The following is a 15,963-nucleotide window of genomic DNA, read 5'->3' as shown; positions in this document are numbered from 1 at the left end:
GAATTTGATTTTCATTGAATTTTCACGTGTCAGAAAATATTACTTTTGAAAGTTTCTCAGCCATTTAAAAATATAAACATCATTTTTATTAGTTCACAGACTCTATAAAACCAAGCAGGAGGCTGAATTTGGCCACTGGGCAGCAGTTTGCCAACTGCTGATATGGATGGAGAGAACCCACAGTACTGCTGGGAGTCACAGGAAGCTGATGTTCCCAACTGCATTGGTCCCACCGGACATGTGCTCAGTTCTAGAGCTGTGGAGAGGGCTAGGGATGAATCAGAAGTTTTGGTAAGACAGAACAAAACCTCGTGCGTTCTCATGGTGCTCCAGAAGACAAAAGTCCCTACAGAGGGAGGAGGCCTGCCTCAAATATGTACAGTCAGTAGGCCCTACCCCCCAAGACATCTACAATATTTTCAAATTCCATAATGAATGAAGTCTCAGTCGACAGAGACCTGCAAGGTTCTCAATCAACACCGTGGGAGGGTCACAACATACAAACAGGGATGAGCCAGAGGTGTAACGAGTCATACAAAAACTGCAATTCTAGTCAAAACAAGCTAATGCCCTGAAGGGAACAAACCGATTAGCATCTGACCCTTAATATTTAAATACAGAAAAGGGGAAACCTTTACAGTAGAAAACCTCACTTGGGGTCTCTCCAGTTCTTCTATACAAAATGTCTAGCACATAAATAACTACTAGACACATGAAGAGGCAGGAAGATGTGACAGATAATCAAGAGAGAAAAAAATGGAAACAGACCAACATCATTAGAATTTGAAAAGTTTTTTTTTTTTTTTTTTAACTTTTTTAATGTTTTAAATTCATTTCTGAGAAAGAGAGACAGAGTATGAGCGGGGAAGAACAGAGAAAGGGAGACACAGAATCTGAAGCAGGCTCCACGCTCTGAGCTGTCGGCACAGAGTATGACATGAGGCTTGAACTCACGAACCATGAGATCATGACCTGAGCTGATGTTGGACACTTAACTGATGAGCCACCCAGGTGCCCCTAATTTGAAAAGTATTTTATGACACACATAACCAAAACTGCAAATATAACCAAAGATAGACAACATGAATAAGAATGTAAAGCATTTAATAGAAAACCAGAATCTACAAAACAAAATCAAGTTACCTGTCCAGAAGTGGAAAATATCTGAAATTAAAAACTCATTGGTGGGTTTACCAAAAGATTAAAAATTTCAGCAGAAAAAAGAATTAGTGGAATCTGAAAACTGATCAATAGAAAGTTTTCAAACTGGACAAAAGGGAAAAAAAATAATAAACTAAAATAGAGCCAGAGAAACATGCTGGATGAAGCCCAAAGTCTGAACATGTATGATCTTGATACTCCCAGAAGGAAAGAAAGAGGAATATATATGAAGAGATCATGAGATAAGAGAAGCAGTTATTTCATGAGATAACGGCCAAGAATTTTCCAAACTGATGAAAGGTATCAAACTCACAGACTCAAATGCTCAGTCAAACCTAAGCAAATTAAAAATAAGTCACTAGGCTGAATACAAACTATTAAAAATTAATACTAATTTGAAAAAAACAAATCTTAAAAGCCAGAAGAAAAAAGACATTGCCTCGAAAGGGCACCAGTAAGACTTTTAAATAGCAACTATGGAAACCAGAAGACATTACAAAGTGCTAAATGAGAATTTTATAGCTGGGGAAAATATATTTTCAAAATTAAGGCAAATCAAGGATTTCTCAAAAGCAGAGAAAAATCATTACTAGCAGTCATTCACCACATCAAAAAAAGTTCTTCAGGCTGAAGGGAAACGATTCTGATTAGAAGAGAGGAACTGTAGGAGGGAATTAAGAGCACTGAAAATGTATGTGGACAAAGGAATATGGATGATCTACAACAAAAATTAGGTCTTACTGTGTTTACTAACACATGTATAAGCATAACAAATTAAAACAATAGCACAGAGGATGGCAGGAGGTAAAAAGAGCAAAGGTGTTGTACTCCTTACATTGTCTGGGATGTGGTAAAGTATTAATATAAGGTTGGCTATAATAAACCAAGGACACGCGTTAACATCTCTACAGTAACCACTAACCGAGGTCTACAAGGATATATAACTAAAAGGTTAGAAGAAGAAAAAAAAATGACACCATGTTATTTGTTCAAGAAATACAAAAAGGTACAACTTCAAAAAAGGCTGATTTACAATAATCTATCCTAAAGATGACGCAGGAAAAAATACAAAAGCTGTGTTTTACTACTGCAATACAAGGAAGACTGGAAATGACCTGAATGTCCAACAGAGGACATGCTAAATAAACTTCAGCCCCACGGCGGAGCACTAGGCAGCAGCTATAGAAAGTGAACCCCAAAATATTGTTAAGAGCAACATAAAGCGTATAAAGTTTACTACTCTTAGCTTAAAAAGGCAGCGCGTGTGTGGAATAGATAATATGAATTTGTTTTTGTTTTCTAAAGTAAATAACAGAAGGACAAGCCATAAAATTAACAAAGGTTATTTGTGTGGGAGGAGGAAGTAAGGCAAAGGGAATCGCAAAAGAAGATAAGACGTCTCTAAACATACCTTATTTATTAATAATTTGACTTTTTAAAGCATGTGAACATCCCATAAGTATAAAATTGAAGTTAAAACTTAAAAGCAATCTCTAAGAGTTAAAAGCAACACAAAGCAAATGAACCAAACCAATGTGGCAGCCTGAATATAGAAGCAATCATTTCAAATTACTTTGAAATAGAAAAATCTGACCACAAAGTGAGTCCCAACAAACACCATAAGAGAAACCGTTCAAAAATTAAAACATTCTCATTCATATTGCTTTTGGTGTTACGCTGAAGTTTGTACCGTAGGAGAAAGTAAACAGAGGACTCTGATATTATCACTGGGAACTGGAATTTGTGGCATGGGAGATACACGATAAAGGTAAATAAAAATCTTGCAGCCCTAAAATTTGAATTGGCATTAAAAGTAGAACTCCTTATTTTTATTTTAGAAGATAAAACACAATTATTTTCTAGGTTTGTTCATTACAAGCATCCAATAACAAAGATCACCCAGGTATAAACGAATATACCTAGACTCTAGGCAATGGGCTCTAAATACTATTTCATGTAAAAGAAACCAGGGTGTTCTGAAAAAATCCCTAATTTCAGATATTTGGGGTGGGGGCGGTGCCTGACATATCAGAGAGGAAGGAAATTAACAAAAACTACTGGGATCAAATCAAAAAGATTCAGAAGCCAACCTAAAAAAGACGCCATTGCCCAATATGACAATTTAATCAGTAAAAATCACAGAAATGTCTAAAAACATGTCTGCACTTGACAGTGATATTTAAAACCACAATGGCACTTTGTGGAGGAAGCAAAAACCAACTACTTTCCAAACTGGTAAATAAAGGCGAGAAAACCATTTTTCCTGTTACTCTCCTGTGTAGCAGAATAGAAGGGAGATACTCTCAGTAGATTTCTACTTAAAAATCACCTCTTTTACTTCTAATAAATGAAGTCTGGTCATCAGATGTGAGGTACCATCATTTTATACTCCCTGTCATCTAGACACTGAGTTTTGATGGCAGAAGAGACAATCAGACTTTAAGGTACCTCCTCGTATTAGAACCCACTACCACTTCAGCAGTCTTTCCCCACCAAGGGACTAAAGAAAGAATCAAACTTGAATCTGAAAAATCCTCTGGATCCAACTGCCAGTTTATAGAGAAACACACTGATGATATTCAACAGATGGAAACTTGACACCCATCAGATAGTAATTATTAAAGGAATCACTAGTTTAATTTTTGGGGTATGATAACGATAATCTGGGGGTGTGTATGTGTGTTTTAAGGGGCATTACCTTGAGCTACATGATAAAATGTTTATAGGTAATATAATGTCTGGGATTCATTTCAAACAATGTGGGAGAAGGGATGTGGGGAAGGGTAAAGACAAAGACTGGCTGTGGAGTAGGCAGTGCTGAAGCTGGGTCACAGGCCTGGGGGGACAACACTTCTTTCTACTCTGGTTCTAATCTATGGCCCACATTAATTTCATATGCAATGGTCAACCCTTAATATGGGTTTGAGATACTTTACTGTTAATACTCTCAGGCAGACCTGCAACATGTTTTCTTCCTAGCCTTCTCTAAGAAATAAATGAAGTGGCAAAATAAATGAATCAAATTTCTCTCAAGAGAAAAAAGAAGACGAAGAAGAAGAACTTAAACACACTAACTGATGGCAATGTACAGATCACATTTTGGTCTTGATTCAAACAAAAATGTTAACTGGATTTCTGAGAGGCCTGGAGCATTTGCACTCTAAACAGGCATTTAATAAAAGTAAGGATTCCTCTTCACAGGACCACAACACTGTCTAAAAACTTTTGTCCTTATAGTTACAAATTCAAATGACATGCAAATGAAATGGTGCCTAGGACTGCCTGAAAAAGGATTTGAGAGAAAGGTTGAGGATGTAACTGAAACAACAGTTGCTGTGGGCTGGTAATTGTTGACGGGTTCACGGTTCATGGAGGTTAGTCTACTACTATACCCTCAACTTTGGGGTATATTCGATCATTTCTGTAATAAATATGTCCTTCCCCTTTCCTAAGGCCTGCAGTGGTTCCTAAGTACACGTACTGGGTTAAACCCCACACTGGCCCAAGGCCTGCCAAGCCCAACCTGACCTATCAAGTATCTACCCCTCAGAGATTTCATCTTTTACAGCTTAACTCGTTCCGCAGGCCCCTCCTGCTATGTCTCCAACATGCCAAGCTAATTCCCACCTCTGGTGGCGCACTTCATCTCCCCTCAGACCCCTGTGGGGCTGGCTTCCTCACTTAAGGATCCACAAACTCACCCTGCCTCGGAGAAGGTTTCTCTAACCAGCCTACTGATATCCTCTCACCAGCCGACTTACATCCTTGTTTTGTTCTGTTTTCCTTCACTGCACTGATGCTATCTGAAATTTTTCTATAGGACAGCTGTCTTCCTCACTGTCAGGGTCACCCTCTAGCATGGAAGCTCCATATGGGAAAAACTCTGTACATTATCCTGTTTATGATTCAGGACAATCCCAGTACCTAATAAATGACACTAAATCAAAATCCTCACTCAGAAGTTCGTGAGAACTTTGCAAAAGGGCACATTATCTGAGAGCTGAGTGTCAGGGCAGCAAAAGCAAAACCACACCAAACCAAAATACCAGCTGCTTCTTAAATTTCCTGTCAAGTGCTAAGGCCAGAAACTTGAAAAGGACTTAAGTATAAATACACACATGTGAGCATATGTCCGCACAGTGCATCATGTTTAAAAAACAAAACAAAAAACACCTTAGAATACTTGATGGAAAATTCTATGAGCACATATTAGTAAGGTCAGAGTTAATAGGTTTCAGTTAACACTTCAGAAATTTTAAAGTTAATCAAGACAAGTCTAAAAATAGCCTGCTGATTCTATGGAAAACATTATCAATGGAGTTATTAAAAAATGCTTAAATGCAAATTTTGTTTAAGAAAGCTAAAGATAGTATGCTATACCAAAAGAATTTAACTGGATTTGTAATTATGCAAAAGTTATTCTTGTTACAAACTGCCACTTCAAGAGTCACTGTTTTGTCTACCATATATGACAAGATCTCTGGATTATAATATGTTAATTTGATTAAATGAGTCGAGCGACTTGTAATTCTGCTGAGAAATCTTTTCTCTAAGGCTCAGCTCTACGACTGACTGTCTCATGGATTAAATTTTATTATGCCACAAAAAAATTCAAGATTCAAACGTATGCAAATCATGCAATCAGATGCTATAATATAATCAATGCAATCATTTGAGATTCTTTACTATCCTAGAGTCAAACAAAGATCCAATCTTGCCATAAACTCTGGATGGTTTTCTAATGATTCCAATTCAGTAATCAAAAATAAAAGTACAAGTGGCGCCTGGGTGGCTCAGTCAGTTAAGCGTCCAACATCAGCTCAGGTCACGATCTCACGGTTTGTGGGTTCGAGCCCCACGTCGGGCTCTGTGCTGACAGCTCAGAGCCTGGAGCCTGCTTCTGATTCTGTGTCCCCCTCTCTCTGCCCCTCCCCCGCTCACACTTGTGTGTGCGTGTCTCTCTCTGACAAAAACATAAAAGTACAGAAGAACTTCGAGTTGATGTATTTAAAGGCAAGAATGCGCACAAACCCTATTTTTAAAAACAGGTTAATATTCGTGAAAAGCTCCTTACATGAAAGCCTCTTTACATCAATACAGAAACAGTAAAAACAGCACTCAACTATTTATTGAAGGTTTTGGAGGGGGAGGGCAAATTCAAAAGTATTCACTTACTAGCTCCGCTTCCAATTGTTCTATGGAAAAGCTGTGACATCCGAGGACCAAGAGGGCCAAACAGATGAGGGGGAAGACCCCTGGCCTCTAACAAAGCTAAAGAAAAAAGAAAGGCGGGAGGAATAACTGAATTATGAACGCAGTTGATCTTGCCTAAAAATTTCAAGCAACCGATTCATCTCTCATAACTGATTTAGACAATGTTACTTCCCATTTCTAACTTTAAGAGAAACTACCTTCAACTTTCAAGATCGTTCTTAAATATTAATATATAAGTTACAACACCCATGTGCCGCTCCACGGCATCTTAAGGTTTTATGGAGGTACTAAATATTAGTGCCAGAGGGGACTGTCTCAAATGATCCAAGAAAAACCCAGAGTACATATTTATTTTGACGAAATTATAGGCTAAGTACCCTTGTGTTGTTTTCCCTGTAATATTATCTACCAATCAAACACTGGTCATGAGATCCTCTAAAAACATGAAAAATTATTTTTATAATGTCCGTAAAGAGAAAAAATGGGCTCACAAGACCTCTAGTCAAAAAGAGACTGGTGTAAAAGTTACTTTAGGAACTTAAAAGCGATCTGAAAGTGATTTATAAATAATGTTTCTTATCAGCCTCACACTGGGGACCTAGCATATAAACCAACTATCTGAAGACAATAAAAATACATACCCATCCACCTGTAAAGAGTGTATACATAATATAAGGTTGCTTCTTCAAAAGCACAACATTAAAATACCTGGTGTTTATGTATACACTTCGCATTCATTTTTAAATGCTGACCAAGAACACAAAAGAACACAAAAAGCACCCCACTGGATGTATTATGTTATCAGGCACCATGCAGCAATATACTCAACTATCCCCTTTTCAAGATCTTTCTTAATTTATTACCAGCTACACAAGCAAACATAATAAAGAACAATTTAAAAACATAAAAAATAAACATATAAGATTTTGTTTAAACAATAAAACTAAAGAGTGAGACAGATCATCTTCCAAATCCAAATCATCACTAAATAAGCAGCTTTTTTTGGGGGGGGGGGGGGCGGGGGAAGTATAGGCATTGCTAGATTATGTTTAAATGAGCTTATCTGAATTAATTTCAACAAAGCACAGAAGTAACAGGCGGCATCTGGTAATGGCTTCTTGTTTCTTATAAGCTCATTAACCGTCTTTACCTTGTAATCGTCCCATCTCGGAATCATCGGATTCACTCTCCCCAGAGGTGGTCATGCCCACAGCCCCTGCAACAGAACTAGAAGCTTCAAAGGGAGGGAAAAAAGAAGGTGAGGGTTAGGAGAGGAATATTCACACTTATTATGCCTGGTTTATCTTAAAAAAAGAAAAAGTTTTACGGACTATAGTGAATCATGGCAATTAAATGTGTCTGCCCACTGCACACTCAACTGTTCTTCTAGATTTCATCCTGTAGCTTTTATGAACAAGATGGCTCAAGTATCTCAGTGTTCAAGAAGCATAAAACTACAACCTTTACATCTCATTCATACACGGCTTTGACAGATTCCTCACGCCTTGTCCTGAACTCGCCTACCAAAAGTCCACGAAGTTCATACTGCCAAAACCACTGTGGCATTTAACGGCTGGGCAATTAGTCACAAACAGAACAGAAAGCAAAACTGACATTTGGGGGGACATGTTCCGTGTAGATGAGTGTCTTCTTCGGTCTAACTTATTTCTGGACTGCAGCCTCGACACACAACCTTCCATGTTTTAAGGATGTGCAGATTACACGCTTATTTCCAGGACCAAATACTGAAGATACACATTAACGAACAGCCCAGCACTGAAGTACAAAAGAGAGGACAGCTAGGATGTCACAACAAGTGCAGAAAAACAAGAGCTCAGACTTAGAAGGATTCTACTCCCCAAAAAGCTAACCTGAACAATGATTCGGTCTAAGCAGAGAGGTGGAGTCTGTTACGAACCTGCCCTGATGAAACACTACAGTCCTGTAAAACCAGCGGTTGTTCTGTTCCTCCTCTCCATGTCCGCTGAGTCTTTAAGCAGTTTTTCTACACAATTAACCCATGTTATGACCGCATTATCCACAATACCCTAAGCCCTGCACACTTGCCAGATGACGACAGGTCAGCCCAAAACAGTGTTGCTGACTGTTAAAAGAAGCACAGAGATGACATGTGAATTTACAGAGCTTTTCTGAAAAGATGCTAACATACCAGCCACCAACTGTGTATTTTCTTAGTAGTTTTCTTCACACCTCATTAAGTATCTTCTATGATTTCACTGGGATTTTTAGAAAATTCATCAAAAAATGGGTGATTTAAGAACAAGAGTTCGCAAACTGCGGCCCACGGGCCAAATTCGATCCAGCACATCATTCCGTCAATAAAATTTTATTGAAACACAGCCAAACTCATTCTTTAACAAGTTGCCTGTGTCTGCTTTCAGTCTACAACCACAGAGCTGGGTAGTTCCAACAGAGCTGATATAAAGCCTAAAATATCAACTGTCTGGCCCTTCACATGAAAGGTTAGCAACCCCATGGTTTATAGTTACAGGCGACCCAGAAATGCTAATATAAAAGCGTATCAGAGCTTGACAAAATGCATACTTTGGATGAAGAAAGAAGAGTGGCTACACTCTCTAATGCCACCTACACATGACATGTATAAAACGCTCACCATACGCAGGCTGTGTCTGTTTCCTCACAACCATACAAGCAGGTATCGTGAGCTTTTTCACACGTGAGCAAACTAAGGCCTTGTAACTTGGAGTGCACTTGCCCGAGGTCAGACAGCTAACGATGGAGCACAGATACGAGCACAAGTGGTCTGACTCTTCATAGGCTGTTCTCAAGTACTGCATTCTATTGCCCCCCTGAATATACTCTGCAGTGCTGATTTTTTTATTCCAGTACAGCTGCTTCTTCATATTCAACAGAAATCTTGTTAACAAATACTATTATATTTTTTTGATTTTTTTAAAGGTTTCTTTATTTTTGAGAGAGAGAGAGACAGAGACAGAGACAGAGACAGAGACAGAGTACAAGCAGAAGAGGAGCAGAGAGAAGGAGACAGAATCTGAAGCACGCTCCGGGCTCTGAGCTGTCAATACGGAGCCTGGTGTGGGGCTCGAACTCACAAACTGTGAGATCATGACCTGAGCCGAAATCGGGATGCTTAACTGACTGAGCCACCCAGGCGCCCCAACAAGTACTGTTAGTGAGGTCCCAATTATGACTTCATCTGTTACAGTGACTCTTATGCTTGCTTTTAAACTTTTCCAAGTATGTGGAGAGCAAACAAAAAGCTTTGACAAATGAGGTAGATTTTTTTTTTTTTTTTTTAACGTTTATTTTTGAGACAGAGAGAGAGCATGAACGGGGGAGGGTCAGAGAGAGAGGGAGACACAGAATCGGAAACAGGCTCCAGGCTCTGAGCGGTCAGCACAGAGCCCCGACGCAGGGCTCGAACTCACGGACCGCGAGATCGTGACCTGAGCCAAAGTCGGACGCTTAACCGACTGAGCCACCCAGGCGCCCCATGAGGTAGATTTTTTTAATGTACATTCTGGTACCACACCTTTAAGGAAAAAGAAAACCCAAAAATTCACTTGGGAAGGTAATGCTGGTTTTTTTAGTTTCTGTATTAGAGGGTCACCATAAGAAGAGGCAAGGATATTCTGATTTTTCATGGAAGTGGAGGGCCTGTTTTAACAGAAATCGGTCACTGAACCCAAAGGAAAAAAGATCCTTCGCCAGCCCACTGAAGGCAAGTATCAAGCGTTAGAGTACTAAAGTGCCCTGTGAGAATCACAAAGCTAGATAACCAGTCTGTGAGTAGCGGGTCTGTAAAGTCATGCAGGTAAGGAAGTGTCATCAACCAACAGTCAATGACAAAGTTCTTTAGTCGAGGCGTCAAACCTCCTTGGGCAACATGCACAAGATCTCTCCTGATACAGATATAAAAACAAGACCATCAAGCAGAGAAAATGTGATGCCAGACTGTAAGAGGTGTCCATCTTTTTCTGCTGATGTTTACACCAGTTACCTCCCCCATCTACTCTTATCTCTCCCATCTTCACAGCACCTCGAAAGACAGCTTCTAATACACAGCTGAATGAAAACAATGGAAAAAATATTGTTTAAATTAGAACACAAGAAATTTATCCCAGAACCCCACGTTTTTACACTTTAACTGATAAAGCCTCTTATGCAGAAAGAAGTGATAAAATATTAGAAAGCTGACAGAGTTCAATTTTACTGGACAGGAACCTCCAAGGGTTCACCAGATACCTAAGTACAAGAAGCAACGGGAAGATGTTTTTTTGGAGCGTAATGAAAACTTCTGAGGAGAACCAAAACAGTCACTGTCAGTAATGTAATTCTGCCTTATTATAGGCCCTGGTATCAGGTGATACGGAAGCAATCTAACTTTTAGTGATTCTAAACAAAATTAGGAAGATAAAAACTTAAAAAACTGGGTTGCTTTCTTTTTACAAAATGACCCTGTTTATTTCTTGTGAAATTAAGATTCACAATGCAAAATCAGGTGCCAGGACATGGGCTATTTTTCCTTGCCATCTGATTGCTTTGCAGGTGTAAGGAAGAATATTTCTCACTGTGGTGTCTCTAGTATCTGCAAGACTTCACCAGCACTATGAAAAGGTACACAGTTCTGATAAAGTCAAAAACGAGACCCCCCAACTCGTGGGCAAGCATGGAGAACACTTAACTTTCAACTCCAAGAGCTGGCATCTCTTCCACAAAGAGCCAAGAAGTTGTGCTCCATAGAACATTATGTTTCAAGGTGACCGAGCAGGCACACTGTTGTCAACAAATGTTCTTAAGAGTCAACAACACTGGCAAAGTCAGGGTGATATGAACAAGTTTGCCCAAGATGAAGCAACGTTTTCTTACTACACATGTAAAAAGAAGTAAGTTTATTTTACTGATTTCATTAAAAGAGATCAGGAAGATGGGATCTCTATAAATAAGTAACACTGGGGATAAAAAACCACACCAAAAACACTGAAGAGATTAAACCAATCTCCTTAAATGAGTAAAAACATTATTTCAAAATAAATGTTTCCAATAAACGGCGTCTTCTACCAACTGTCTAAGAGCTTCCTGATAACGGATGCTTCGCGAAAGATGCTCTACGTTACCACCATGGATTTACATTCCACGCTAACTTAGAGGGTTTTATTTTTCTTTGAATTCCAATTTTGCATACTGAGAAACTAAAGCACATTGCACTGAAGACTTAAAGCTAATAAGGAATCTGCCTCTTTCCGCAGCACTACTGTAGTGAGCTGGCAGAGAAAGTATTCCTGCAGGATCCATAAGGCATCCTGCTTCCAAAATAAAATTAACTAGTGCTGCTCAAACACCAGTCAACGTGCCACATGCATCTTTTACAGAAACTTGGAAAAGACCTAGATCACACTGTGATTGCAAGTAAGAACGACAATGAACGCAAGCCTTCGGGGGGCAGTCGTACCCACCTAATCTCTTGAAGGTTTTATCCTCTTAGGTATATACATGCCAGGGATCAAAGTTTTACACACCACCTCCTCACTCTGGCCTCCAATTATATCCGTACGGATTAAACAAACTCTCGTGACTATGGGGGAAGCAGAATGATACAGCCTTTATAAATGCGCCCTTATTTTTGAAAACCTGAATTTGGGAGCCCCACACCTCCAGGCAAGCTTAACTATCACGTGTCTCAGTTTTTCCTCGTTTCCAAAATTAGGGTAACAGCACTCACACCTCGGCGTACTGTTTTGAATATTAAAAGAGAATATACATGGAGCTCTCAATGCCCTGTCTGCAGCAGCCTACAACTTTATAAACGCTGGCTACGGTAATTCCTGTAACGAGTCCACTTTAACACCACGCTCAGCAGCGCCATCTGTGTTGTCCGCACGGGAACTGCCCCGCTTCCATATGCAGATGCGAAATAAACATTAAGACATTGGGAAGCACAGCCCGTGCGGCATGAAGAGTTGCAACGAGTTGTACTACAATGGACTGGACTTTCCCTCAAATTTAAACTTTCAGAAAAACTAGTCCCCTCCTACCAGAAGAAGTGCTTCAAGTTCACGGTTCCGTTTATCATACAAAAGCAAGAAAGACAGTGGCCAAAATGTTAAGGTGGACAGAGAGCGGAGACAAAAAGCACAAACCATGAATAGCTGCGGGCAAACCCGAAGCTTCCTGGCAAACTAGGACACAGGCTCCACCACAGGGATGAGAGAGAACTAGCACATATACTAACGTTACAGTAAGTGGAAGTGCTCTGTTAAAGTCAGTCCATACCTAAACCTAAGCCCATGTGTATCATTCGGACATAAGGGACTCATCATACCCAAGTTCATAATGATAGACTGCGACATTTTCCCATCTGTACTTAACGTTAGTGAAAAATGCTCACAACAAGCTACATTTTACAACTGCCATCCACAATCAACCTCTGAATTATTAGTCTCCTATTCGTATTGGTGATCAATACATATTTAAAGCTGAAAGGGGTGGGGGGCAGCCTAATTTCTGTTGTGCTGAGATATCAAGAAGAATACAAATAAGCCCATAAAAACATAAATAGCATTCTTCAAGTTCCTTCCAAACTGAATACTTCTTACTTTTTAGAGGCTACAACATATTCTACATCAAAATGTACACATACACGAAGAAGCAATTTAAGCCACATCCTTACATTCTGATCATAAACTCAAATTTTCACACAAACAATGGGCAACTATTGTATGTCCGCATGGACAGTGAAGAATCTTCAACAGAGAGTGACTTATCTTACCTAAAAGCCTTTTGAATGTAATCATCACAAACTTGGATTTGGAAAAGAATTAAAACAAAAACAAACGAACAAACCAAAAAACAAATGAATCCGACTAATCAAAAAAACCCAAACCTATCAAGGAAAGCCAAAGAGAACCAAAAGCTTATTTGATGGTAACATCGAGTATATTTCTGTCCCCTCTCTTGTATTATATTTGGTACGCCTACAAAGCAGTTGCTCTCTAAATAAATCTGTAAGACGCATAAACGCATCTCGGGGCTAGAAGTGCCAACCTACCTGCGGCTCCCTGGGGCGTTTCGTCTGTCCGAGCAGCTGAAGAATTTACTGTCTCCTGGTTGCTTTCAGGGTCCGCCATTTTCTCCTGTCGACGAGCTTCAGCTGCTCCTCGTTTGCCCAGGCCAGAGCCCCGCCGACTGCAACAGAAAGATGCCATCACAGGCGGCACTACCAGTGACCACGAGCAATGTCCACACAGCACAAAGCTCCAATGCATGGAGCACAAAGCCAGTTTCTTCTTTTTACATAAAAATTGTTGCAGAAAATCACTATGGGTAACAACCAAGACTTTGTATATTTAAAATTCTTCCAAGTTACGTCGCATTCACAATACACGCTTTTGTGTCGCTATGAGCTGTGGTCATCTTTACAGACAAAAATGATTTTTAAACACTTCAACCAAATGGAAAAGTGACTCCTGCTGAGAGAATTCAACCATTTGAAATAGATCCCTACTTCCAGGCTAAACAGTGGATCAATATGCAGACTTTACACTTGACAATGAGGGGGAAGGAAAGTGGAAGACAAAAAGGTCGGGGCTGGGGGCGGGGGGAGGGGAGGGGTAGGGATTCCCATCACTAAGTTCCAGACAACTTTAATCATCAACAAAAAATAACTATCCCAATAATGAGCAAGAGTTCCATCTTTTAAAATAAAGGATTAAAGGGGCGCCTGGGTGGTTCAGTCAGTTAAGCGTCCGACTTCAGCTCAGGTCATGATCTCGTGGTCAGCGAGTTCGAGCCCCGCATCAGGCCCTGTGCTGACAGCTCAGAGCCTGGAGCCCGCTTCCGATTCTGTGTCTCCCTCTCTCTCTGCCTCTCTCAAAAATGAATAAATGTTCGAAGGAAGGAAGGAAGGAAGGAAGGAAGGAAGGAAGGAAGGATTAATATTTATAAATACATACAGATGACACTGAGGAAGACACTGGTTTCGGATTAAGTAACAGTGTAATATGCATCAGAACATCAATCAATCATCTCTCATAAAGCAAGTAACATTTTACTGATGACAATTTTTTTCTATTTTAAAAGAGAAATCAGTAAGCAAATTAGGTAAAAACAAAAGATTTCCCCAGGTTATTACAACTTGGTACTGTTTAAATATGTAGCCTCCAAAGTACCTTAGGAAATGAAGAAAGACACTAAGGAAATGTTTGAGACCAAAGCCAATCTGCAGTGGAATTGGATGCTGGCTAGTAAAGAACAAGAAGAAGGCAGCAGGCATAAGTGACATGGAAATGAAGGCTCTGAATCTCCAGACAGTGCTAGAAGAGTCTGTAATCCCCCCTACACAGGAATTTGCTTAGCCAATCTTCTCTTCCACGGAAACAGCTCACTGCAAACCCAATTTACCAAGCTACCACTTAGTGGGATTCAAATTAATCCATCTATTTAACATTTCAATTTGCACCAACCCCATAACACACGCCATGCTGAACACTTGGGTGGCTGCCCTCAAAGAGTCACTGGTCTACAGAGATGAAGACACACCCGTAGCAGGCTATGAAAGCACTAAATTCAAGAGGCATCTCAACTAATTTAGAAAAAATTCGAGATGAAGAGCTCTCCAGGCAGGTGGCTAGCTTGCTTGTATAGAGCATAAGCACGTAAACTGTAAGGAACGTGACATGCTCTAAGAAAGCGGTCATGAACAGAAGGCAGCAAAGATGGGACCCTTAGATTACCTGACTTCACATCAACCTAAAATTAATTTTCAACCACAGCGAATTCAGTTTACCTCTCAGATGATAAACTCTGGGTAAAAACTGGATTCAAAATCTAGCCCAAAATAAGACAAACCCTTTGAGGAACTGAGACATTTTCTCAAAAGAGTTCTTGGAAAACTATGGCCAAGAAATCTCAAAAGCCAACAGGTACACTAACTCCACAGATTTTAACCAGTACATTAAATAATCCAGATAGAACCAGAAAATAAGGGGAAAAACAGAGTTAAAGTGGCACAAGTCCTCTTCTTCTGACCTATAACAAGTTTCACTGTTTCCTTACGTCACCACTGGACCCGGCACTGAGAGCAGTCAATGTCTCTTACCTTAGAGCGGAAACAAGAGCTAAGCCCTTTTAGCTCACCTGAGGGAGAGCAGGGGAAAAGGACACTCAAACCCTCTGCCCCACCAGTGTTTCGTGACACACTTCGTAGAAAGAACAAACTACATATAAAAGAGTGAATAATTAGCTTTGCAAGGGCATCTGAGCAACTGACCACGCCCCAAAATGTGAGGCAACTGTAAGAAAAGAAATTTTTTTTAACTTTAACTTCAGATTCTCAATCAGTTAACAAAAGCATGTGACAAAACGCACCGTGTCGCACACAAAGGTAGTGGATTTCCTGAAAATGAGATCCCATCCAGCAGCTGAGGGAAACAGGGACTGGAGTCCTGAAAAGCACACACGCAGAACCTACATCCGGCCTCCAGGGGTAGGTGTCGTCCTACATGTGAAAGTGAAGCATCTCTCTCCCCCTGATCCATTCAACTCCAGTGGTGCCCACATTTTCAGAAACTAAGCGGGCAATGGTAC

The 15,963-nt window shown here is 40.0% G+C and overlaps 1 protein-coding gene across 20 annotated transcripts in view; it reads right to left on the bottom strand.

The window, feature by feature from the left end:
* The window catches only part of TRIP12 (thyroid hormone receptor interactor 12), a 138,801-nt gene that overhangs the window by 51,087 nt on the left and 71,751 nt on the right, over positions 1-15,963 (bottom strand). For all 20 annotated transcript variants that reach the window (XM_049614728.1, XM_049614724.1, XM_049614727.1 and 17 more), the window contains 3 exons: positions 13,427-13,563; positions 7,526-7,609; positions 6,337-6,432 (listed from right to left, as the gene is read on the bottom strand). In XM_049614728.1, the coding sequence (XP_049470685.1) occupies positions 6,337-6,432; positions 7,526-7,609; positions 13,427-13,563 (317 nt within the window). The remainder of the gene's footprint in view (positions 1-6,336; positions 6,433-7,525; positions 7,610-13,426; positions 13,564-15,963) is intronic.

Source organism: Panthera uncia, assembly GCF_023721935.1.
Source record: "Panthera uncia isolate 11264 chromosome C1 unlocalized genomic scaffold, Puncia_PCG_1.0 HiC_scaffold_3, whole genome shotgun sequence".
In the NCBI taxonomy this organism is placed as follows: Eukaryota; Metazoa; Chordata; class Mammalia; order Carnivora; family Felidae; genus Panthera; species Panthera uncia.
This window is presented reverse-complemented; position numbering and strand designations above follow the sequence as displayed.